Genomic DNA, 26036 nt, shown 5'->3' on the forward strand with positions numbered 1-26036 from the left:
TATTTCTGAGATGTGTGTGCCAGTGTGAAGAGGAAAGACATACCAAGTGAAATTAAAAAAAAAGAAAAGAAATATGTAATGGATTTTCATGAAAAATCTTTCTAGTTCAATGCTGTGTGTGTGTCACTGTTCAAAATGTTCAAGTAGCAATGTTCAGTGTTCATTTCAACGTTCAAGGTGTTCAAGTCCCAATCCTGCGTTTAATGTTCACTGATGTTTTTAAATTTCTATGTTCATACTACTTATGTCTAAATGTTCAGTGTTCAAGCCAAAGTTCAAAGTACTGAAATTTCAAAGCTTAAAAGTTCAAATATTAATGTTCAATGTTCACTTACCAATGTTCAATTTAAGTCCCAATGTACAAAAGTGTCAAGGTATTCAAGGATTCAAATGTCAATGTTCAAAAAGTTCACATCTTACCGTTCAGTATTCATCAATGTTCAAAGTGTTCAGATTACTCGTGTTCATGTCACTGTTCCATGTATCCAAGTGTTCAAGTGTTCAGTGCTCGAGTCTATCTAAGTGTTCAATATTCATGCAACAAGCTTCAAAAGTTTTCAAAATACTCAGGTGTTTAGATTTCAATACTCAAAGTGTTCAAATGTGTACGTTCAGTATTAGAATGCCAATGTTGAAAATGTTCAAATCCTGCTGTTCAGTGCTTCGCCATTTTTCAGTGTTCAAATCTTAATGTTTAGTGTTAAATCAATGCTTAAAATACTCAGAGTATGCAAACGTTCAACTCTCACTGTTATGCGTTCAAATTTCACCGTTAAGTGTTCAAATTTCACCGTAGTATTCAAATTTCACCATCAACCGTTCACTTTCACCGTTAGACGTTCAAATTTCACCGTTAGGCGTTTAAATTTCACCGCTGTGTTCAAATTTCACCGTAGTGTTCAAATTTCACCATTAGGCGTTCAGGTGTCACTGTTAAGCGTTCAAATTTCACTTAAGCGTTCAAATTTCACCGTTAAGTGTTCAAATTTCACCGTTAGGCATTCAAATTTCACCGTAATGTTCAAATTTCACCGTTGTGTTCAAATTTCACCATTAGGCGTTCAACTGTCACTGTTAAGCGTTCAAACTTCACTGTTAAGCGTTCAAACTTCACTGATAAGCGTTCAATTTTCATCCTTGTTTAAAAATCACTGTTGTGTTCAAATTTACCGTTAAGCGTTCAATTTTCACCGTTAAACGTTCATATTTCACACAGACGTTCAAATGCCACTGTTAAGCGTGCATATTTCAAAGCTCAACGTTCAAACTTCAATGTTCAGCAGTTATTTATCAATGTTCAAGGCGTCCGCGTTTTCAAATACGAAGGAAAAAGAAATAAGTCGAAAAATAATCAGTCAACCAATTAACTCCGGATATACACATCATTATAACCTGATTTATCGTTAAAAATACTAAGCTGTTTGACGCGTCCTCATTAGTCGCCCTTAAAATACGTAGAGAGAGAGAGAGAGAGAGAGAGAGAGAGAGGTCACCATTTTAGAGAGGGCCTCGTAGTGAAGGGGTCATCCCAAACCAAACCTCGGAAAATTTTAGATACCCATAAAAAAACAACAACGAAACTCAAGCTACTCTCTCTCTCTCTCTCTCTCTCTCTCTCTCTCTCTCTCCCTCTCTCTCTCTCTCTCTCTCTCTCTCTCTCTCTCTCTCTCTCTCATTTTTTCGTACGTCAAATGCCAGTGGGTGAAAAACACGAGTGAATCTGACACATTTTCTTTTGTTTTCGTTCAGTAATTTTTTTTTTAGGTTTACAGTACTAGCATTTTTCCTCGTCTTTTTTTCTAGTTTTCTTTTCCTATTTTTTTTTTTTTTTTTTTTTTTTGCTGTCTTTATTCTTCGCCCTGCTTTCTTTCCCTGTCTTTTTTTTTGCTGTCTTTTTTTCGCCCTGCTTTCTTTTCCCTGTCTTTTTTTTTGCTGTCTTTTCTTCGCCCTGCTTTCTTTTCCGTCTGTTTATTGCTGTCTTTTTTTTCGTCCCTGCTATCGTTCCTTGTCTTTTTTTTGCTGTCTTTTCTTCGCCCTGCTTTCATTCCCTGTCTTTTTATTTGCTGTCTTTTTTCTTCGCCCTGCTTTCTTTCCCTGTCTTTTTTTTTTTTGCTGTCTTTTTTCTTCGCCCTGCTTTCTTTCCCTGTCTTTTTTTTTTTTTGCTTTTTTCTTCGCCCTGCTTTCTTTCCCTGTCTTTTTTTTTTTTTTTGCTTTTTTCTTCGCCCTGCTTTCTTTCCCTGTCTTTTTTTTGCTATCTTTTTTCTTCGCCCTGCTTTCTTTCTCCCTTCTTTCCTTGCGCTGTCTCTTGTTTACTATATATTATTTTTGTTTAATGTTTGTTTGCATTTATATATATTTTTTTCTGTTTCTTTTTTACAATTCTTTCTCTTGATGGACTGGACATTTTTCGTGTTAGTTCTGCTCTCTCTCTCTCTCTCTCTCTCTCTCTCTCTCTCTCTCTCTCTCTCTCTCAGCAGGCCACTGACAGACTTATTTTAGACAATAAAGTGACCTCGCAAAGAAGAGAGAGAGAGAGAGAGAGAGAGAGAGAGAGAGAGAGAGAGAGTGTGTGTGTGTGTGTGTGTGTGTGTGTGTGTGTGTGTGTGTGTGTGTGCGCGCGCCAGAGTAGTTTACGAGGGATTATGCAAATACAGACAGGGAATTAATGCGCTATAAAGATCACATTACCATTTTAAACGAGACACTGAGATTATATTAAATAAAGTCTCAGGTGAGTTTTATCTTTTATACCTGTAATTACCTGACGAGTTTATTTTTATTTTATTTATTCATTACCTGATTTTATTTTTATTTTATTTATTTATTACCTGACTTTATTTTTATTTATTACCTGACTTTTTATTTCATTTATTTATTACCTGACTTTTTTATTTATTTATTACCTGACTTTTTTATTTATTACCTGACTATTTTTATTTATTACCTGACTATTTTTATTTCATTTATTTATTACCTGACTATTTTTTATTTATTTATTACCTGACTTTTTTTTATTTATTACCTATTATTTTTATTTTTATTTTATCTTATTTTCAGTTTTGGGAGATTTTTTAACCCCTTCAGACCGATTACGTCTTCTATATTTTTTTTTCTTGAAATATACAAACTATGTATTTGAACTTGGGAATGACCTTCTTTCTTCTTCTGCCTCCTCCAACTCGTCCTCAGTCTACCTCTCCTCTTCACTTCCTCTCCTTCTTCCCCTCCTCCTCCTCCTCCCGCATGTTCTCCTCCATCTCCTCCCTCCATCTCGTCCTCAGTCTACCTCCCCTCTTCACTTCCTCTTCTTCTTCCCCTCCTCCACTTCCTTCTTCCACATGTACTTCCCCATCTTCCCCCTACACCTCGTTCTCAGTCTACCTCTCCTCTTCACTTCTTCTTCCCCTCCTCCTTCTAACCACATATACTGCCCCATCTTCCCCCTACACCTCGTCCTCAGTCTACCTCTCCGTCTCCTCCCAAGACATCTCAACAGAGCATAAAAATAAGAAGTAATTCAAACTCCCTGCAAGTCAAACAGCGTCTCAGCACAGACTTTGTAATGATATGTACGCAGCGTGTGTGTGTGTGTGTGTGTGTGTGTGTGTGTGTGTGTGTGTGTGTGTGTGTGTGTGTGTGAGAGAGAGAGAGAGAGAGAGAGAGAGAGAGAGAGAAAAGTCATCGCCGACTCAGGGTCAAAAAAACACGGACAAACAGACTAAATATTTCAAACCACAAACACACTGAGAAACAAAAATACTGATTCAATCTTCTCTCTCTCTCTCTCTCTCTCTCTCTCTCTCTCTCTCGAGCACTATAGAGCAAAAAACGAAAGAAAAAAACATGAAAAAAATCTTGGTTGTAGTTTTAAAAAATAGGATTGAATAAAAGGCTTTTTTTTTTTTTTAAGCAAAGGTTTCCCAACACACAAACTCTCTCTCTCTCTCTCTCTCTCTCTCTCTCTCTCTCTCTCTCTCTCCCTCTCTCTCTCTCTGGCAGCTACAATCTCACCAAACACAGAAATACAACAAAACTAAGCCAAACACGTACCATCAACATTCTCCCCCCCTCACACACACACACACACACACACACACACACACACACACACGAATGCCAGGTGTTTAGTAAAGTATGTATGTGTGTTTATGCATAGGAGAGAGAGAGAGAGAGAGAGAGAGAGAGGCTCCTGTTTCCCACGCCACAGAAACCCTTGAACTTTATACAACCATATTTTTTCAAAGCCACGGTCCAGATTTCTTTTCCCTCTCTCCCTCCCTCCCTCCCTCCCTCTCTCTCTCTCTCTCTCTCTCTCTCTCTAAGGCAGATTCGTGTTCATGGTCTATCTGTATATTTTTTAACTTGTTTCGTACTATCTAAGAAAATTTTCGTCCGTATCACTGTTATCAAAGGTCATGGGTAGGAGGAGTGTGTGTGGTTACCCTCCTCTGCATAAATCCTAATAATCCTAGAGCTGGCTGGGGGATTTTCGGCCTAGCAAATCCTGTTAGGGTCGTAAGGTAATCTCCAGTGGCTTGAGTGATCTGGATTACTTTAGCTCGGCCTCAGATAAAGGAATTTCCGAAGTCAAGGGCCTCAGGATGGAGATGCAGATAAAGACTTTTCCCTTCCCTCTGTTCGTTTGATCGCTCTCTACTGGCCGCGAATACGGAGAGATTTTGAAGAATGAGACGTCAAATACCTGCTGACGGTGAGTAGTCGTCTCAGTGGTGGACATGCACAAGTCATCTCTTAAGTCACAGTGGACAAAAATACGAAAGACAGTGAACTAACTTTTACAGGAGCATAAGCATTTATTATTGGTACTATTGGAAAGGGCGTTCGAAGTGAAGGAATGTATACCCACCCTCACAATTTTGATACATCCCACTGATAACTGACAAAGTGAAGATAAAAGGCATGTGCCGGTGTTGCTGCCTCAATATGTGGTGTGGAAAAGCAACAAGAATTGACAAGTAATACTTTATAAGCCATAGCACGAACTTACAATTTAATACCCCCCCCCCACGTGAAAGGATCATAAAGTCCAGCAGAACTGTTGCAAAACCTGATAACAGCAATTAACAAAGAATCCACTGCACACGAGAGAGATTCCTGTATTATGAACTTTGATTTCGGGACCATAGCACAGCAACAGGCAATTGGTATATTGTGTGATTAGCTAAGGCCATTGTTCAGTTTTATTTTAACTCTCGCCTGTATATGAGAGAGGGGGGTGTGAGTTGGGAGCAGGGCAGTGAAATGGCGGGGGACAGGGCGACGTGGAGGCGATTTGTTTGTGGCCACCCTAAACGGGATTGAGGCGTCTGGCAATAGATAGATAGATAGTCTGTATAATGATGTCTTTTCCTGTTTTAGCTCTCTCTCTCTCTCTCTCTCTCTCTCTCTCTCTCTCTCTCTCATTGTGGTAGGATGTAGAGGGGAACCAAACACCCCTGGCAACCACTGGGGAATGAACCGCACCTCGCTAATTGGAGGGGGGAGGGGGAGGGGGAAGAGAAGTGGGGAGAACAGGAGGGGTGGGGGGAGAGGAGTGACAAGAGGAGACTGGGGAATACAAAGGAGTACAAAGGGAAGCAGACAACAAGGGATCCAGTGGTCCTTTCGAGGCTGTTACATGGAAGACGGTGACTATGATATCTAATACTATGAGATTAAGACAAGAATAAGAAAACAAGCAGACGCCTCCCCCCTCCTTCCTCCTTCCATCAACCCCTCATGATGATGCCGGTAGGAAAATAATTAGGACTACCATGGAATAAAGAAAAAATACGGAAAATAAAAGGAAAAGAAAAAAGATTGTACATTATATTAAACTGTAAGGGAACACACACACACACACACACACACACACACACACACACACACACACACACACACACACACACACACACACACACACAGTACGGAAGAAAAGGAGTGTGAGAGGAAGACTGAGAAAGATGGGGAGGGGGAAGAAGTGGAGGGAAAGGAGAGCTTGGAGAGAGGTTAGGAAGGAGGAGAGGAGAGAAGAGAAGAGGAGAGGAGAGGAGAGAAGAGGAGGAGGGAGGGGAGGGAGGGGAGGGGAGGGGAGAGGAGAGGAGAGGAGAGGAGAGGAGAGGAGGGGAGAGGAGAGGAGAGGAGAGGAGGGGAGAGGAGAGGAGAGGAGAGGGAGAGAGGGAAGAGAAGATAAGAAAAGTGGAGAGGGAAGGAGAGATGGGAGGGAGGAGGAAGAAGAGGAGGGACATGAAGGGGGATGAAGGGAGAGGGAGGGGATGTGAGAGGAGGGAAAGAGGGGATTATTGAGGGCAGGTGCAGTGAGGGAAGGAGCGATTGGAGAGAGAGAGAGAGAGAGAGAGAGAGAGAGTAGTAGACTGGAGGTAGATATAGACAGAGGCCAAATTGGCGAGGGAGACAAGTCAGCAGGGAGAAGGGAGGGAAGGAGGGGGAGGAGGAGGAGCAAGGGAGAAGAAGGAGGGGGAGAGGGAGAGAAGAGGAAACTGATGTGGAGGGAGGGGAGGGGAGGGGACGGAGAGAATAGGAATCTGATGAGAGGGTCAGAAGGGAGGAGGAGAGATAGAGGAGGAAGGGAGAAGAAGGAGGGGGAGAGGGAGAGAAGAGGAAACTGATGTGGGGGGACGGGAGGGGAGGGGAGGGAGAGAATAGGAATCTGATGACAGGGGCGGAGGGGAGGAGGAGAGATAGAGGAGGAAGGGAGAAGAAGGAGGGGGAGAGGGAGGGAAGAGGAAACTGATGTGGGGGGGAGGGGAGGGGAGGGGAGGGGAGGGGAGGGGAGGGGAGGGGAGGGAGAGAATAGGAATCTGATGACAGGGGCGGAGGGGAGGAGGAGAGATAGAGGAGGAAGGGGGAAGAAGGAGGGGGAGAGGGAGAAAAGAGGAAACTGATGAGGGGAGGGGAGGGGAGGGGAGGGGAGGGGAGGGGAGGGGAGGGAGGGAGGGAGAGAATAGAAAAATCTGATGAGAGGGGGAGAGAAAGGAGGAAAAAAGGAAGTGAGTAATGAAATGGGTAGGAGGGAGGGGAGGGAAGGGGAAGGAGGGGGTAGAAGGAGGAAGGAGAGAAGCAGAGGGGAAAACAGACGAAGGAAGGGAGGTGAAAGGAGAGAGAGAGGAAGGGAGGGAAAGAAGGGGAAGAAGGAAGGGTGAGAACGAGAGGGAGAAGAGGAGACAGGTAAGAAAGCAGGGGAGAGAAAGCAAGGTAGAGGGAAGGAAAAAGGAGGAAGAGGAAGAGAAGGAATGATCAGAGGAAGAACAGGAAAGAAGGAAAGGAAAGGAGAATAGCAGCTAAAGTATACAAAGCCCTAAAATAGAATAGCAGATAAAGTAAATAAAGCCCTAAAATAGAATAGCAGCTAAAGTATACAATGCCCTAAAATAGAATAGCAGATAAAGTATACAATGCCCTAAAATAGAATAGCAGATAAAGTATACAATGCCCTAAAATAGAATAGCAGATAAAGGATACAAAGCCCTAAAATACCAAGTCCCCTACAGGATGCTAATCATACATACGCACTGTGTATGCAATGTGGGTATGAAAGCAATACGTACATACAGCCATTCAGTAATCTCTCCATACAACACACAGCGCGGACACGTATGTAGGTATGGAAGTTACCTATGACCTCACCCGACCTTGTTTGACCCCCAGTTGTGACCTTGACCTTGGGAGTGGATGGCTGGTTTTTCGCGCGACACACCGTCAAGGTATGGAGAACGACTGTGTGAAGTTATATCAAAATCTGTCCGTGATTGTGGACGTTACAGAAAGGACACGAAATTACGGACGGACTGACGAACTTACTGATGTACTGACCGGCAGGAGACTAACAAGAACATAAGAACATAAGAAGAGAGGATAACTGCAGTAGGCCGGTTGGCCCATGCTAGGCAGCTCCTAGAAGAGTAACTGAACTACTAGAATGAGATAAGGATAGCAAAGAAGAAGGCTCTCCCCCGCCCTCCAAACCCTCCAGCCGAAGCCGGCAGGAAAAAGTCAGAAAGAACACCACGCCGTATAGAAGAGAAGAGAGGAAAGGAGGAGGAGGGAATAATTTATGTAAGGGAAAGAGAAAAAGGAAACAGGAAGGGGATCTAAAAAAAAAAAAAAAAGGAGAGAGAGAGAGAGAGAGAGAGAGAGAGAGAGGGGGGGGAGGGAAAAACCAAGGGTAGCAGGGTGCGAGTGGAGGAAAGTAGAGGGAGTGGAGGCAGTACGAGGGGAGGTAGGAGGAGGGATTGAGGGAAGGAAGGAATGGAGGGAAGGAGGGGGTAGGGGAGGTGGTATATTCACTACGCCAGTCAAGGGGAATGTGTCCATGGGGAGGAGGGGCAACGCAACAAGGTCTACGGGGGTTTGGGGGGGTGCTGGGGAGTGGGGAGAGTTCTGGAGGGGAGGGGAGGGGGAGGGGAGATGCTGACAGAGGGGTGGCAGGGATGTAGATAGGGGGGTTGTGAGAGGGGGGTATTGCCTGGGGAGGGAGGGGGGGTTGTTAGAGGAGTATGTGCAGGTAACGTCAGGCTTACACACACACACACACACACACACACACACACACACACACAATAAACATCCATTTTTGCTCATTAAGGGAAACAAAACACCTGTGGACAAGTGCCTCTGTAATTCATCTATTCCACCACCATAATGAGCTTCTGAAAGGGAACATTCATTCATTCACTGTGTGGTAGGTTGGGGCGCTCATCATCCACTCACTCGATGTAGTGCTGCCTACCTACATCCTTAACTAATCCGTCATCTCTCAGTGGCGTATTGAAAGGGAGATGAGGATTGTCTCGAAGGGGCAGGGGAGGAGGGGAGGGGAGGGGAGAGGAGGGGAGAAGAGAGGAGGGGGACAAAAGACCTCAAGTTGGTGAGAGGGGAGGAAAATATGCGGAGTCTAATTAAAACAAGAGACCAGAAAAATGACACTAGGAAAAACGCGTGATCAATAGAGAGGGGGAGAAGGGGAGAGAGAGAGAGTGATGGGGAGAGGGGGAGAAGAGGTGGGGGAGAGGGGAGGAGAGGGGAGAGACAGGTGCTACGATGTCTGAAGTCTAGAAGAGAATGGCATGGTGGGTAATTGTAAACACACACACACACACACACACACACACACACACACACACACACACACACACACACACACACACACGCTGACATCCTACAGTTATTTTCACCTCCACTATTAACATATTACTTAAAACATTCACCCTTAAAATTAACACACCAAAAACACTCCAATAACGCAATAATGGACTACGATCTCAAACAACTCCCAAACACAGAAAAACACCGCTATAAATAAACACAATCAGGAACACAAACAAACACGGGCCCAGCATAAAAAAAAACTAAAAAAAACTCGAAGGTAAAAATGCGTTAACGAATGAAAAAGGAATGCAATAAGCGAGACACAGGTGGGAGGGGGTGGGGTGAGGCAGGAGGGGGTTGGGGCGGGTTGGGGGTGATGGGAGGGTTTAGACAGGGCACTAATTCACCCCTTCAATGTCCCAGGTCTCCCTACGGCTGAATAAAATCGTCCGTAGATACTAGCACGAGAAAGAGTCAATACCACACGTCATTGAACTGAAGGGATTGATTCACGAAAGACCTGACTAAAAATAACCCCCCGTCAATCCCTCTGCTGGTGATTTTTCTCTCGTTCTTGCAAGCACTGGGCGATTTCATTTAATCCCCTGAATCAAAAGATGTGGATTTTTATTATTTTTGCTTAAGGGGGGATGGTTTGTAGTGAAGGGGTTGTTGTTGTTGTTGTTGTTGTTGTTGTTGTTGTTGTTGTTGTTGTTGTTGTTGATGATGATGATGATGATGATGATGATGATGATGAAGGCGCCCTCCTCCTGCAGTCCACCATTCTACTGCCGGTGGATAAATAGGAGAGCGACGAATGTTTGTATAACCAGGCAGCTCCACCGCCCAGTTACATCGGTGCCACCGCGTGAAGGCCCCCCTCTCTCGCACCACGTTTCCAGGGTGCAGGAAGCTCAGGTAGGCCCTCTCGTACGGAAGGGGTTAATTAAAATCCTCACGTTCCATCTCGCCAGGTAGAGAGAGAGAGAAAAAAAAGGGATTAAAGAGCGTAGATCTGGCCTGACAATGGTAGTCTGGTTGCTACGGTAACGATAGAGAGAGAGAGAGAGAGAGAGAGAGAGAGAGAGAGAGAGAGAATTACGAATTTTCTTTTGGTTTAATATTACTGAAAACTGTATCACCAAAACCTGAAAGAAAAATGGTTCTAAAGACTTCAATCCAGGGGGGACTAACCTAATGTAATTAAACGCGACGAGAGGTTAAAAATAATTGACCTCAAGTGATTAACATGCCCACCACACCAATTAGGCAGCTCTCACTCCATCCATCTTCGTTACCTACCTATCCCCCAATCCTTACTTCCATGACAGGTCCTTCTCCTACCGTCTTTCATCCCTATCCCCTTCCCCAAGTCTCCCTGTAATTCTCCTCCCTGACTCTAACTTCCCCTCCCCTCCCCTAGCCTTCCTACCCTTCTCCATATCTCCCTTCCCCATTTATCCCTCAACACTCTTCTCTAACTGACTCATTACCGCCCTTCTTTGCTCTCTCCCCTAACCCCAGCCTCTCAATTCAGAATCCCACTTCTCTATCTTAACTACCCTCTATCTCCTCCCTAACCTACCCCCATCACTTCAGTTCCCTTTCCGAAATTAGCCCCTTCCTTCCCTCTCCCAAACCCCAACTCAGCTCTCAACTTTCAACTCTCTTCTGATTACCCTTTTCCAGTGGCAGAGTTAATTGGGAACCACACCTCTATTGACTCATAACTACTGTAATCCCCCAATTCATCCAATCCTTTTCTCCAATCATCCCTTCTCCCTTTTCTCAACCTACCACTGATAGGACCCCCAATCCAATCCCTTTCTCCCCTATTCCTCTCCCCTTCACCACTACCCTCCTCATCCCTTCCTCTTACTGTTCCTTTCCTTAATTGGCTACCTCCTCCCTCCCCAAACCCTCGATCCATCTCCTAAAACCACCCCTTCCCTAACTTCCATCTCATCTCCTCGAATCCCTTCCCTAATTGGTCACCTTCCCTTCCTTCCCTAACCCTCCAATTCAGACCTTCAGCCTTGCCCTAACTACCCTCCATCCTTCCCTAATTGACTGCCTATCCCTACCTTCCCAAAGCCTCCCACTTCAACCCCCATTCCCTTCCTTCCTTCCTTCATCGTTTCTCCTTTCCCTAGCTACTCTTTCCAACATTTCCTGCAATATTCCTTGCCGAATTTCTTTAATTTCATTTCCCTCTATTCTCTTTCCTAACTACTTTTACTCTCCCCCCCCTACTCTCCTCCCCAACTACACCCCTCCTTCTTCCCCTTTGCCCCCTCTTCTTCCTCCTCCCTCTTCTCTCCCCCTTCGCCCCCTCATCTCTCCCTTCTCCCCCACTTCTACCTCCTCCCCCCAATCCCCCTGCGGTCATATACACAACATGGAAGTTTTTCACCTCCCGTATACCTGTGCACCTGTCAATCAGAGTTAATTAGCCACACCCCAAGCCCCCTCAGGGAAGCAAACTTACCACATCGTTTCTTGGGGCTGAATGCACTTGTGGGGTTTACTGCCGCCTCAGTATACTTTGGGCATTAATACTGAGGTCTTTAAGTACGCAATTCCCTTAAACTGCTTCTGTGTGTGTGTGTGTGTGTGTGTGTGTGTGTGTGTGTGTGTGTGTGTGTGTGTGTGTGTGTGTGTGTGTGTGTGTGTGTGTGTGTGTGTGTGTGTGTGTGTGTGTGTGTGTGTGTGTGTGTGTGTGTGTGTGTGTCCTACAAGTCTACGTTTCTGCTATCAATTCTCAGCATTTTCATATGACTCCTACACAAGAATTTAAAGTTAACAAAATTTCACCCTCCTCCTCTGCAAACAAATCTACATCATCACCATTTTTTTTTTCCACATGCTCCACTAGAACGTCAATAACCCAAACTATCCCCATGAATTTTTAGTCCTAATATTATGTACGGGCTGCTCTTCACAGCTCTGTAAATTCGCCAGATACTCTCACTGCTAATCGATTTACAGGCTGCTACGTCCCCTCTTACTGTGGGTAGCGAAATAATTTGCATATTAGTGTTAAAATTATTGATCTTCAGAGGTTTAATTCTCGTGTTAATATCAGTATCCCCCTCAAAGCTAAGACAACAGATTCTACTCTTCTTTTCTTTCTAATAATTCTTATCGACATTCTTCCTTTCTGGGATCTACCTGGTTTCACGTCTGACTTTTGCAGTTAGACTTTTAGGTTCATAAACTAGTAGTAGTGATGATGATGATGATGATGATGATCTATCTATCTATCTATCTATTGCCAGACGCCTCAATCCCGTTCGGGGTGGCCACAAACAAATCGCCTCCACGTCGCCCTGTCCCCCGCCATTTCACTGCCCTGCTCCCAACTCACACCCTCCTCTCTCATATACCTCTCCACCCCATCCCTCCATCTCATCCTCGGCCTCCCCCTTCCCCTCACCCCCTGCACCTCACTCACATACACTCTCTTCGTCAGTCTTTCACCCTCCATCCTCTCCACATAGCCAAACCACCTCAGTGTATTCCTCCTAACGCTTCCTATCACATCCACATCCACACCACAACAGTCCTTTATATCCTCATTCGTCAGCCTGTCTCATCATGTGACTCCACAGGCCCCTCTTAAATAACTCATTTCCACTGCTCTCACTCTTGACTTGTGTCCTTCCAACAACGTCCAAGTTTCACTTTCATACGTTAGAGTTGGTATCACAATACTGTCATGTAGTAACTTTTTCACTTCCATGCTCACTTCCCTGTTTCTTATCACTGCTTTCAAGGAACCAGCAACCTTTCTTCCCTGCTGTACCCTTTCAAGCACTTCACCCTCCAAACCTCCATCCTTACTCATCACACTACCCAAGTACTTAAACGTACTCACATTTTCCAATTCCTCACCATCCAACCTCGCTGTACATTCACTGACTTCACCTCTCTCAAAGACCATCACTTTACTCTTCCCTACATTCACCTTTAGATTCCGTTTCTTACACACTCTCCCAAACTCATCCACCAAGCCTTGCAGCTCCCCTTCGTCTTCACTCAACAACACAGTATCATCTGCAAACAACAGTACAGGGAGTTTCCAAACACTACCCTCTCTCACCAGGGCCACTCCAACATCCACTACCCTACCTTGTACCTCTTTTATTACCCCATCCATGTACAGATTGAACAACAATGGAGACATGACACATCCCTGTTTCAACCCTACCTTCAAAGAGAAAAATTCACTCAGTTCACCATCCACACGCATGATGAAGGTAATAATAATAATAATAATAATAATAATAATAATAATGATAATCATAATAATAATAATAATAATAATGATGATGATGATGATGATGATGATGATGATGATGATGATGATAATAATAATAATAGATAATAATAATAATAATAATGATAATAATAATAATAATAATAACAACAATAACAGCAACAACAACAATAATAATAATAATAATAATAATAATAATAATAACATCAAAATCAACACCACCAACATCCCAAGGTCGTAACACCGAAGACTTTTCATGACAGGATTATAGAGTGCATACCCCTTCAATCCGAGTACGCATTTTAAATTATACTAGTACTATCTCCAGACGATTTTTCTCAACTCCAAGTGGCTTCTCAAAATAGAGAGGTTAAATAAAGAGCCTTAAATATTAGGCTAACTTTAGTAATTTCTCTCCTATGCTGAGTAAAATCGTCTGGTTACAGCAAGACTACAATAAAATACAAGAGTGCGTTTTCGTGGGGAAGGGGGTAGAGAGAGAGAGAGAGAGAGAGAGAGAAAGAGGGGATCAAAGGGAAGCTATCAAAGGCAATCCCGCCCGCTCTTCTCCCCGCCCCCTCACACAGCCAAGTTATGTTCCTCCACTGCCAAAGTTTTATAAGCTGTTTGGTAGGAAAGCTTGGGTGTTATCAGGTTAGTCTCTCTCTCTCTCTCTCTCACACACACACACACACACACACACACACACACACTCCGGACCTTCCCTTTCCCCCAACTTGACATGGCTATTCACTTCCATAACTAAACTCCACTGGGATATCTTTACTCCCAAACTTTAGGAGTGATTCTCTCTCTCTCTCTCTCTCTCTCTCTCTCTCTCTCTCTCTCTCTCTCTCTCTCTCTCTCTCAATCTGTACTACCCACATTCACCCTACAGTAGTTCCCCCTTCCGCTAATCACAGTGCAATATTCCAGTCAAACTTTTAAAAGAAACTGGTAAAAAAGTATTGCAAACAACCCCACAACTCCACCTAAGCACCGCAGGAGGAGGAGGAGGAGGAGGAGGAAGAAAAGGATGATGATGATGATTATGATGATGATTATGATAATGATACATAGGTGATACATAGGTGATGATGATGATGATGATAATGATGGTGATGATGATGATGATGATGATGATAATGATGATGATGGAGGAGGAGGAGGAGGAGGAGGAACAACAACAACAACAGAAAGAAGAGGAAAAAGAAGCCGGAGAAGAAGGAGAGGCAGAACGAGAACGAAGAGTAATGTTTATCGGGGGTCACTATGGCAGAAATTTATCACTGCTGAGTCTAAAAATTCTCCTATAACAACCTGTCGTAATTAGTGTGCCTCAAGATCCCTAATTACTGTGCAAGGTGAGCAGTAGCAGGAGGGAAGCAAAGTGAGTCCATCAGTCTGACCGGCTCAAGAGGAAGGGAAGACCGAGGACGAGGTGGTGGAGAGAGGGGGATTTGAGGACGAGGTAGAGGAGAGAGGAAGAAGGGGGGACCGAGGACGAGGTGAAAGGAGAGGGGAAGAAGGAGAGGGGGACTAGGGTTGAGCTGGAGAGAAAGAGAGAGAAGGAGAGGTATACTGAGAACGACGTGGAAGGAGGGAGGAGAGGGAGACTGAGAACGACGTGGAAGGAGGGAGGAGAGGGAGACTGAGAAGGAGGAAGAAGGAGAGAAAAAAGGTGCAGAAGGAGACTCAAAACGAGACTGAAGAAAGGAATGAAGGAGGGAGAAGGAGAGGAAGACCAAGAACGAGGTGGAAGGAGGGAGGAAGGAGGAGAGGGAGACACAGAGTGAGGGGAAAGGAGAGAAGGAGAAGGAGAGGAAAACACCGAATAAGGTGGAGGGAAAAAATGAAGAAATTAATGAAGGAAAGCGAGGCAAAGGAAGTATGAAAAATAAAAATGCTATTCAGATTTTTTTGTGGCGTATTTTTCGCGTTTTTTTTTTTTTTTTTTTTATGCACGCGATTTTTGAGGGTTTGAGAAATTCCATGAAGCCTGCTCAAGTGGGCCTTTTAATCCACCCTTATTATAATCTAAGGCTTTAAGTCAGCTTTGAAGTCTGGGCAGTTTTTTTTTTTTTTTTTTTTTTTTGGCTTTTATCGTTCATCGCGTCAATTCAGTTTTTTTTTTTTTTCAGTCAATAACAATGCCTTAATAATGTTTTTTTTTTTTTTTTTTTTTTTTTTACCTGAATTTTGCCCAAACAATTTTCGGCGAGGTTTGAAGTGCTATTATTTATGTATATTTGTTTATTCATTTATTTATTTTTCATTGGGTACTGCTTCGATCTTGGGCTTTACTTTCTCTCAGGTGCTGGGAGTAGGGCGCCTTCATGTGGTGGCACTGATATAACTGGGTGGTGGAGCTGCCCGGTTATACAAACGTTATACAAAGCATAATTTCGCCTTATGTATGAAGAGAGAGAGAGAGAGAGAGAGAGAGAGAAAATCCCTTGTCAATAAACGAAACAGACGATAACACTAGTAATTATTAAACGGGGGACGACCTTCCAAAACTCCTGTACGACTAGCGAGACGACTCACCTTGGGGTCGTAGATCCAGAGGGGCGTCTCGTTGGACATACAGAGCTCCCCACCGAAAACGAGCAATTTGTCGCCCGCCCTGACCATCGTGTGTTGCTGGAGGGACGGTGGTCTTGCTCCCCGGTCATCCCTTACTTCGTGCCAGGTTCGTGTAGCTGATGAGGAGAGAGAGAGAAAAGTTAGGATCAGGTAAGGGGAGGCTAGATTTGTGGGTTGTTATGTAGGGTTAGGGTAAGCTGGGTTAGGTCAGGTTAGGCTATATTTGGCTGCTGTAATTTATGTAAGGTTAGGTCAGGTTAGGTCAGACGGGGGAGAGTATGTTAGAGTTAGGTTAGGGGAGATTAGCCTGCTGTAGTTATGTAAGGTTAGGTTAGGTTTGATGAGACAGGGATGGTTTAATTCAGTTGGGTTGGATTTGACTGAGTTAGGGTAGGGTAGGGTAGGGTAGGGTAGGGTAGGGTAGGGCAGGGCAGGGCAGGGCAGGGCAGGGTAGAGTAGGGTAGGGTGGGTTATGTTAGGTTAGGGTAGGGTAGAGTACGGTAGGGTAGGGTAGGGTAGGGTAGGTTGGGCTAGGCTGTCAGGTTAGGCTATGTAAAGATGAAACATAAAGGAAGGATAATGATTAATAAATTTATTCTTGGATAAAAATAAAACTGTCCCTACATTCCTTTCAATATTTCTTCTTCAATCGCACAGACAAACACATATGATGGGATGAAAACATAACCTTATTCCATTTTCTGTTGGCTAATTTGGAAAACGGAAACTTTGAGATGGGGTGAGAGGAAGAGACAGACAGAGTACAAGAGACGCCTATGGAGTAAGAAGGAGAGGTAGGCAGAGAACGAGACGAGGAGAAGCGTAGAGATGGAGAACGAAGAAGAGGATAGGATGGAAAAGGCTAACAACCAATAAATCAAAGTGGAGAAAGCTGGAAGAAGTTTTTATCCTGTAGTGATCTGAAATTGGTGGTAGTAGTAGTAGTAGTAGTAGTTGTTGTTGTTGTCGTTGCTGTTCTTGTTATTGTTCCTGTTCTTGTTGCTGCTGCTGATGATGATGATATGGGGGGATTACCAACAGACAGGACATGTATATGGAGATTTGTGTAGATGGTATGGGGGATTACTGACAGAGATAACGGATTGATGGGGGATTTACACAAGATAAGGAAGCTTAGTGTAAATGGGACGGTGTGTGGGATGTGGCTGGGAAATGGGGAGGATTGATGTTGAGTGTACGGATTTGTGGCCCATTTCACTGAGTGGCGTAGGTGGTGGGTAGTGGCGACCATCATCCACTCACTTGATGTAGTGCTGCCTACTTTTTCCTCCACGTTTATCATTCTTTCTCTGCGTCTGCCCTCTCCAATTTCCATTTCTCCCTTATCTTCCTGTCACTTTTTATTACTCCTCTTTTCACTTCGGGTATCTCTACACTGACAGGGTTAATGGTTTCCTCTAACACTAGAAACCATTTACAACGCTGGGTGGTAACCATATAACCAGATAACGGGTGCTGTGGTGCCCCTGCTGACTGGGTGGAGTGACGCAAATGTGGCATCCATCCAGGAACCAAACTACCAAAACTTCCCCAGCGCCTCGCTATCCTGGGGAGCTCTCAACTGCAAGGGAACGTCGGCTCACTGCACGGGACAGCATTGCAGGGGTGATTGCTTGCCTGCGGTTGATGGGTGTGCTCAGAAACAGATTAGGGTTGATCAAAAACAACAGCAACAACTGAGTGGTCTTATAGTAATTTCTCCTGATTTAATTCTTTTCTTCTCCTATTCTGATAATGATGATGATGATCATGATGAAGATGATGATGATGAAGATGATGATGATGATGATGATGAAGGTTTGGAGGGAAGAGTTGGAAAGTAGAATGGACAAAGAAAGAAGGGGTGAGGTAGAGAGAGAGAGAGAGAGAGAGAGAGAGAGAGAGAGAGAGAGAGAGAGAGAGAGAGAATCCCACGAGCAAACTCTACCCATTTTCTCACCAGATCAAATAATAACAAACTAAGGAAACACACACACACACACACACACACACACACACACACACACACACACACACACACACACTATCTTTACCCATTTTCTCACCAACCCAACAAACTCACAAGACAAACAACACAAAACAGAAGACTACTGGAAGGACAGAGGCACCAAAACAAACAAAACAAACACACAATAACCACAAAAAACAGCAAGACAAGAGGGCGGCGGGCAGGACCAGTTCTTGTTTCCTTTGCATAATCGATTTAGCCGTGATTTACCGTCCAGGGGGTGAAGCGGCTCAACAATGGAAACACACACACACACACACACACACACACACACACACACACACACACACACACACACACACAATATAATCGATTTTCGCGTGATTTACGGAATGGCGGGTTTCGTGGCTCAGCGGGGCACGCCAAAACAGATACAACTCCTCAACTGACCAATAAAAATCAATAAAAAACAAGAAGAACCCCACGAAACCAACAAAACTCCACAAAAACACACGAAAAAAGCACCAGAAACACACGAAAAAAGCAACAAAATCCCACAAAGAGCAAGAGAAATCCACGAAAAAAGCAACAAAAACCAACAAAGCGAAAAAAAATCCACAAGCCAAAAAAACACGAAAAAAACACCTACAAAACAGCAACAAAAAAAGCAACAAAAAAAAAGTAACAAAAACACAAAAATGCAACAAAAACAAAAAAGTATAAAAAACACAAAAAAGCAACCAAAACAAAAAAGTATAAAAAAACACAAAAAAGCAACAAAAACAAAAAAGTATAAAAAACACAAAAATGCAACAAAAACAAAAAAGTATAAAAAACACAAAAAAGCAACAAAAACAAAAAACTACAAAATTCCATAAGAAAAGCAACAAAAACCCACGAAAAAAGGAAAAAAAAACGAAAGCAACCAAACTCCACCACAAAGCAAGAAACAAACACGAAAAAACAACAAAAACTCACGAAAAAGCAGAAAACCCCCCCAAAAAAATAAAAACAAAACGAAAAACAAAACGCAAATCAAGCAACAACAGCTGCTCATCAAACAAACACCCTGAACAAAAAAAAAAACAAAAAAAAAAACACTGGAAGCACCAACAAACATGCAATTATCAATTAAAAAAAAAAACGAACCCTCCCAAAATAAAACAACGATCCCAGATAAAAAAAAAAAAAAACATGAATACCATCATGAGCAAAAACCGACAAAAAAATCCACACAATAATAAAACAAATACACAAAACACCTTCACACACACACACACACACACACACACACACACACACACACACACACACAAAAGCCTACAAACACTGAAGCCAACGAACAGCCCCGAAACAAACTAGCAAAAAGATGACAAAACACACACACACTCACACACACACACACACACACACACACACACACACACACACAATACAAAACAAAATCCCATGCAACAGTCAGAATTTCCAAACACCAAGGGTAACCCACAAACAAATCCGCAAACCCACAAAACCCACAACAAAGCCACGAAACACACAAAACCCACAACAAACCCACGAAACCCACAAGAAACCCACAAAACCCACAACAAACCCACGAAACCCACAAAACCCACAAGAAACCCAAAACACCCACAACAAACCCACGAAACCCACAAGAAACCCAAAACAAACCCACGAAACCCACAACAAACCCACAACAAACCCAAAACATCCACAAAAAAACCACGAAACCCACAAAACCCACAAGAAACCTAGAACACCCACCAAAAAAAACTACGAAACCCACAACAAACCCACAAAACCCACAACAAACCCACAAAAAACTGCAAAACCCAGATTAAAAGAAAAAGGCGGCCTTTTTTTTTTCTTTTTACCTAATCAGTTGTTTAGAGAGTTAACTTTGGCGGGTTTTGCGGTTCCGTGGGGTTCACAAAACCAGATACTACTTCTCAAATAGCCAAGGAAAAAACAACAAAACAAACAAACCCAAAAAACAACTAAAACTCACAAAACAATAAAAACCTACAAAGCCAACAAGCCCTCAGAGCAAAATAAACCCTACAAAAGAAAACAAATACAAAATAAACCCAAGAAAACCCAGCAAAAACACACATAACAATAAAAACCCAAGACAATAAAGCCCCAAACCAAAAATAAAAACCAAAAATAAAAAAAACAAAAAAATTAAAACCAAGTGAAAAATAAAAATAAAAACCAAAAATAAAAAACAAAAACAAAAATAAATACCAAAAATAAACAAAAACAAAAATATTATAAAACCAAATGTAAAAACCAAAAAATAAGAAAAATCACAAAAAAGGCCAATGAAAAAATCCACAGATCACTATAACCCTTAAACAATAAATACCCTCAATGAAACTCAAAAAATCAGGAACATAAACCTAAAAAAAAAATGAAAAAAAAAAAAACTATAATACCAACAACAAAACCAGCAAATCCTGACAACAGTAAAAAAACACACACACACACACACAAACCTCCCCCCCTTTCCAAAATTTCACAGAACCACACACACACACACACACACACACACACACACACACACACACAACATCATTACAAACCCACGAAAAAACCAAACACAACACAAGCGAGGACGGGGGGGGAAAGAGGCTCCCGTGTTTCCTTTACATAATCGATTGGGGGAGCGATTTACCGTCTGGCGGATTTAACAGTTGAGGGAGGGACACCAAAACAGATGCTACCCCGCCATTGACCAGCTGGGGAAAGGGTTGGGGAACATGAGAGCCTCTTGTCGTTTTCGTTATTGAAGAGGTAGGGCACAGTCTTTTTCCAGGAGAAGGAGGAGGAGAAGGAAGAAGAGGATAAGAAGAATAAGCTGCAAAAGAAGAAGAGGAGGAGGAAGAGGAAGGTAGAGGATCGAACCCAAAGCGCTGCCTAGCAAGATAAAGAAAACGATTACAGAGCAAAGTTTGGAATTATTAAAGAAAACTTTTTTAGGGTTAACTATGGGATTCTCTGGGTTCAGCCTCTAGGTTTCATAAGGTCTGCTGCTGTGAACTGGGGCTGCACAATTTTTCTGTGTAAATTTATAATGAAATTCTAATTGTTAGGTATATTACACTGGAGTATTTGGCTCTTTGGATACTTAAAAACGTATCATCTGCCATTCTGGGAGAGAGAGAGAGAGAGAGAGAGAGAGAGAGATTTCAGGCTGTGTAAACTTGGATATACTGAACATGGTTAACTGCAAAACTAATTTCTCCCCTTGAATGGAGAATGGAAGATGGCAATTGGGTGCTGAAGGTGAGAACGGTTATCGTCGGGGGTAGGGTTGCGACGGGGAGACCAAAAAAGACCTGGCACGAAGTTATTGAGTGTGACCTCAGGGATAAGGTACCGAACAGGGAGGCTGCCAGAGATCGAGCAGCGTGGATAGCCAATGAACTGATAATCTAGGTATGGTTGAGGTTGAAATCATGTGAGCATAGGAATATACATATATATATATATATATATATATATATAGAGAGAGAGATAGAGAGAGAGAGAGAGAGAGAGAGAGAGAGAGAGAGAGAGAGAGAGAGAGGGGCATTTGTCTTCTTAGTATAATAGGAAAAGTGTATGGTAGGATACTTATAGACAGAGTTAGAGAAAGAACAGAGAAATTAGTTGGAGAAGAACAGGGAGGCTTTAGGAAGGGAAGAGGTTGTGTAGATCAGATATTCATTCTTAGATCTTTAGTGGAAAAGTTTCTAGAGAAGGGAAAGAAGTTGTATGCGGCTGTCATGGATTTGGAGAAAGCATATGACAGGGTGGATAGACAAGGATTGTGGAAAGTGTTAAGAATATATGGAGTAGATGGGAAGTTGTTGAATGCTGTGAAGAGTATGTACAATGGTGCGAAGGCTGCAGTGCGTGTGGATGGTGAACTAAGTGAATTTTTCTCTTTGAAAGTTGGTTTGAAACAGGGATGTGTCATGTCTCCATGGTTGTTCAATCTGTACATGGATGGGGTAATAAAAGAGGTACAAGGTAGGGTAGTGGATGTTGGAGTGGCCCTGGTGAGGGAGGATAGTGTTTGGAAACTCCCTGTACTATTGTTTGCAGATGATACTGTGTTGTTGAGTGAAGACGAAGGGGAGCTGCAAGGCTTGGTGGATGAGTTTGAGAGAGTGTGTAAGAAACGGAACCTAAAGGTGAATGTAGGGAAGAGTAAAGTGATGGTCTTTGAGAGAGGTGAAGTTAGTGAATGTACAGCGAGGTAAGATGGTGAGGAATTGGAAAATGTGAGTATGTTTAAGTATTTGGGTAATGTGATGAGTAAGGATGGAGGTTTGGAGGGTGAAGTGCTTGAAAGGGTACAGCAGGGAAGAAAGGTTGCTGGTTCCTTGAAAGCAGTGATAAGAAACAGGGAAGTGAGCATGGAAGTGAAAAAGTTACTACATGACAGTATTGTGATACCAACTCTAACGTACGGAAGTGAAGCTTGGACATTGTTGGAAGGACACAAGTCAAGAGTGAGAGCAGTGGAAATGAGTTATTTAAGAGGAGCCTGTGGAGTCACGTGGAGAGACAGGCTGACGAATGAGGATATAAAGGAGCGTTGCGGTGTTGATGTAGATGTGATAGGAAGCGTTGTGAGGAACACACTGAGGTGGTTTGGCCATGTGGAGAGGATGGAGGGTGAAAGACTGACGAAGAGAGTGTATGTGAGTGAGGTGGAGGGGGGAAGAGGGAGGGGGAGGCCGAGGATGAGATGGAGGGATGGGGTGGAGAGGTATATGAGAGAGGGGGATGTGAGTTGGGAGCAGGGCAGTGAAATGGCGGGGGACTGAGCGACTTGGAGGCGATTTGTTTGTGGCCACCCCAAACGGGATTGAGGCGTCTGGCAATATATATATATATATATATATATATATATATATATATATATATATATATATATATATATATATATATATATATATATATATATATATATATATATATATTAGCCACCTGTATGTCACTTTACGTGGCCATTTTGCTGATGAAAACCCGCATTACGAATTACTTTTATTTATATGATGAAAACTCTCTCTCTCTCTCTCTCTCTCTCTCTCTCTCTCTCTCTCTCTCTGATGTCAAACAATGTAATTCTACGTAACACACACTCCCCCTTCTATGTGATGTTTGCCAGAGTGAGCCAATTTCTCCCCCTTCTCTCTCTCTCTAACACACCACTGGATGTTACGCAAACCACACCCATTTCCCTAACCGCGCTGGTATGCAGAGCCTTCCCAAGCCTGGCCACGATAGCGAATACAGATGTTCACCACGAGGCTCGAACACACGGCTAACTGAACACCTGATATTGGTATTCGCGCAGGTGGGTGTGACGGGGGATGGGTAGGGCGGTGGGTATTGGTGCAGTTCTGGTGATTTTTTTTTTTTATGCGAGAAAGAAGGAACCAAAGGCCATGAGCCCGCAGTAACAGTTCCCTCCAATAGAAAAAACAAAATACAATGGAGAGCCAAATTCAAGATCCGATCATTTTGAGATGCCTAAACACACTGCGTTTGAAAGACTGGAGATCATAGGCAGCAGGAAATACAGACAGAGGGAGACAGTTCCAGAGCTGACCTGTTGCATAAATGAAAGACTGGGAGTAAAGGTTAACTCTTGCATTAGAGAGTTGGACAGAAAAGGGATGAGAATTTGCTGCCAGACGGGTGCTACGCGCCCGTCGTAAAGGTGGAGGAATGCAAGCAGACAGTTCAGAGGAGCAGTGACCATAAAAGCAGCGATAGAAAAGAGATAAAGATGCCGATATAGTGGGATGCCTTCACGCGATGACACCATTATGACCTGCTGGGGGAGGTGGGGGAGCTGCCCGGCTATACAAACGTCCTTTAATGCCTGTCCTATCCCCCAAAAGGAGGATGGTGGTTGCAGCAGACTAAAGAAGGCAGGTCCAGAGTTAACCAGCTGCTTCTAAGAACTGAGATTACCGGTTAACTTTGATATTAGGAAATCGGACAGAAAGGGTAAGGAAGTGTGGCAAGACGAGTGCTCTGTGCCCGCCGTTATGGGGAGGGACGCAGAGTTCAGCGGAGCAGTAACCAGAGAAGAGAAGGAAGAGCGAGACGGACATGGAACACTAAAAGAAAAGTTGACTGAAATGAGGTCGTTCAAAGAGAGGAGTTGATTTTATAGGAAGCATGAGCCATCCCACGTGTAAGAGATGTGCTCAACGCGGGCATATAAGACACCCGTACAAAGTCAGCAGATGATGTGAATTAAAGAAAACACGTAGTCAGTTCAGCAAACCTAACACCTGAGAAGCCGATTTTGCGAGAGAAGAAACGTGAACCTTCCAAGACAAAACACGAGAAAAAGAAAAACCAAAGACATAAAAATATGAGCCAGGACTGAGCTGTGAGTCGCTGAAGGTAAATGGATAATCACGTGGGCGACAGTGGAGAGGATATGGGGATGTGAGTTTGTGAGGCTTTAAAACATTTTCTTTCGCCAAAATCAGAAATACGAGACAAATCAGAAGTCAGGTGTGCCAAAGCCTCACCTCATGACTACTGTAATGACCGTGGGGAAGGGTGAAGTGTGAGATGAATGTGTTAGTGAAAGGTAAAATCATCAGTGTATGGGTAGACAGGGCTCTATGTGTAGCTCAGAAGGTCAATGATGAAGAGGAGGAAGAGAATTTGTGAAAGAACAACCATGAGAAACACCAAGACCAATAGCTGCAGCAGAACAGCATCTACATAACGACTGGAGAGGAAACTTGATATATTATACACCCTTACGGAAAGCAGGATAAATTGGGTTATATTAAGGACATTCTGAAGTACTACAACTTACTGAAACTGTAAATCCAGATGTCACTGGGGTGTACAATCGTTTATCTGTTGCCGTGATTAGGTAAGGCTGGGTTAGGTAAGGTAAGGTAAGGTAAGGTAAGGTAAGGTAAAGTAAGGTTAGGTAAGGTAAGGTACGGTATGGTAAGGTAAGGTAAGGTAAGGTAAAATAAGGTTAGGTAAGGTAAGGTATGGTAAGGTAAGGTAATGTAAGGTATGGAAAGGTAAGGTAAAGTAAGGTAAAGTAAGGTAAGGTAGGGTAGAGTAGGGTAAGGTAAGGTGAGGTAAGGTTACGTTAGGTCAGGTTAGTTCAGGTTAGGATAAGTTAGGTTAGAGAAATCCTTAAAAGAAAATTTATATATAGATGAAGTTAAACTAGCTTAGATTACGCTAAGGAAACTCCAAGATGCTAGGACTTACTAAGATCATAGGTCCAGAAGTCCTTGAGAGGCAGTTTACGCTATGTTTGAATTAGACTACATTAAAGGACACTCATACATCACACGCATATCGAAGAACATAAAAACTAGACAGGATTATGATTACGACTGTCTACTTACTAAGATCATACGTCCAGAAGTCCTTGAGGGGTAGATTTCCGTGTCGACCGCCCAGGAGGTAGACGTGGGGGTGGTGGGTGCACATGGCATGCTTGTGTCTCGCCCCCGGCACCTCACTCCCCGTCCCCCCCACCACTGACGACCACATCACCCAACACTGCGGGAGGAGAGAAGGTGGGGTTGGTGAGAGAGAGAGAGAGAGAGAGAGAGAGAGAGAGAGAGAGAGAGAGAGAGAGAGAGAGAGAGTATACCGAAAAAACTACACTTCTTTTACCAATGTATAAATTCATTACCAGAAAACGTAATGTTCGAGCAGTAACAAGCCAAAATATGACATTCTCTCTCTCTCTCTCTCTCTCTCTCACACACACACACACACACACACACACACACACACACACACACACACACACACACACACACACACACACACACACACACTCTCTAAAACTCTACGTACACAACCACCCACATTTCACTCAAGGAGGCCATCGCAGGTACAGGCTAAAACACCCCCTCAGAGGACATCAATCTAAACCAAATTCAGGATACAATTAATCAGATAACCAGTGGATAAGTGAAGAAAATTTCGCTAAAAACTGTCACCAGAGTTCAGAATTTCGCTACATAAATATATCCATCCATACATACACTCACACAAACTCATATCAACAGTACAGCTGCTAAAAAC

The 26036-nt window shown here is 43.3% G+C and overlaps 1 protein-coding gene across 1 annotated transcript in view; it reads right to left on the reverse strand.

Moving 5' to 3' along the window:
• The window catches only part of LOC145395716 (uncharacterized), a 134481-nt gene extending 108988 nt beyond the window's left edge, over positions 1 to 25493 (reverse strand). Inside the window, exons 1-2 of the mRNA XM_080269260.1 lie at positions 25346 to 25493; positions 15935 to 16089 (exon numbers count right to left, since the gene is read on the reverse strand). Of these exons, the coding sequence (XP_080125386.1) occupies positions 15935 to 16089; positions 25346 to 25493 (303 nt within the window). The remainder of the gene's footprint in view (positions 1 to 15934; positions 16090 to 25345) is intronic.
• Positions 25494 to 26036: the final 543 nt, after the last annotated feature.

The sequence above is a fragment of the Coenobita brevimanus genome, chromosome 4 (assembly GCF_032717465.1).
Source record: "Coenobita brevimanus isolate Jiangsu-jjx chromosome 4, ASM3271746v2, whole genome shotgun sequence".
Classification (NCBI taxonomy): domain Eukaryota; kingdom Metazoa; phylum Arthropoda; class Malacostraca; order Decapoda; family Coenobitidae; genus Coenobita; species Coenobita brevimanus.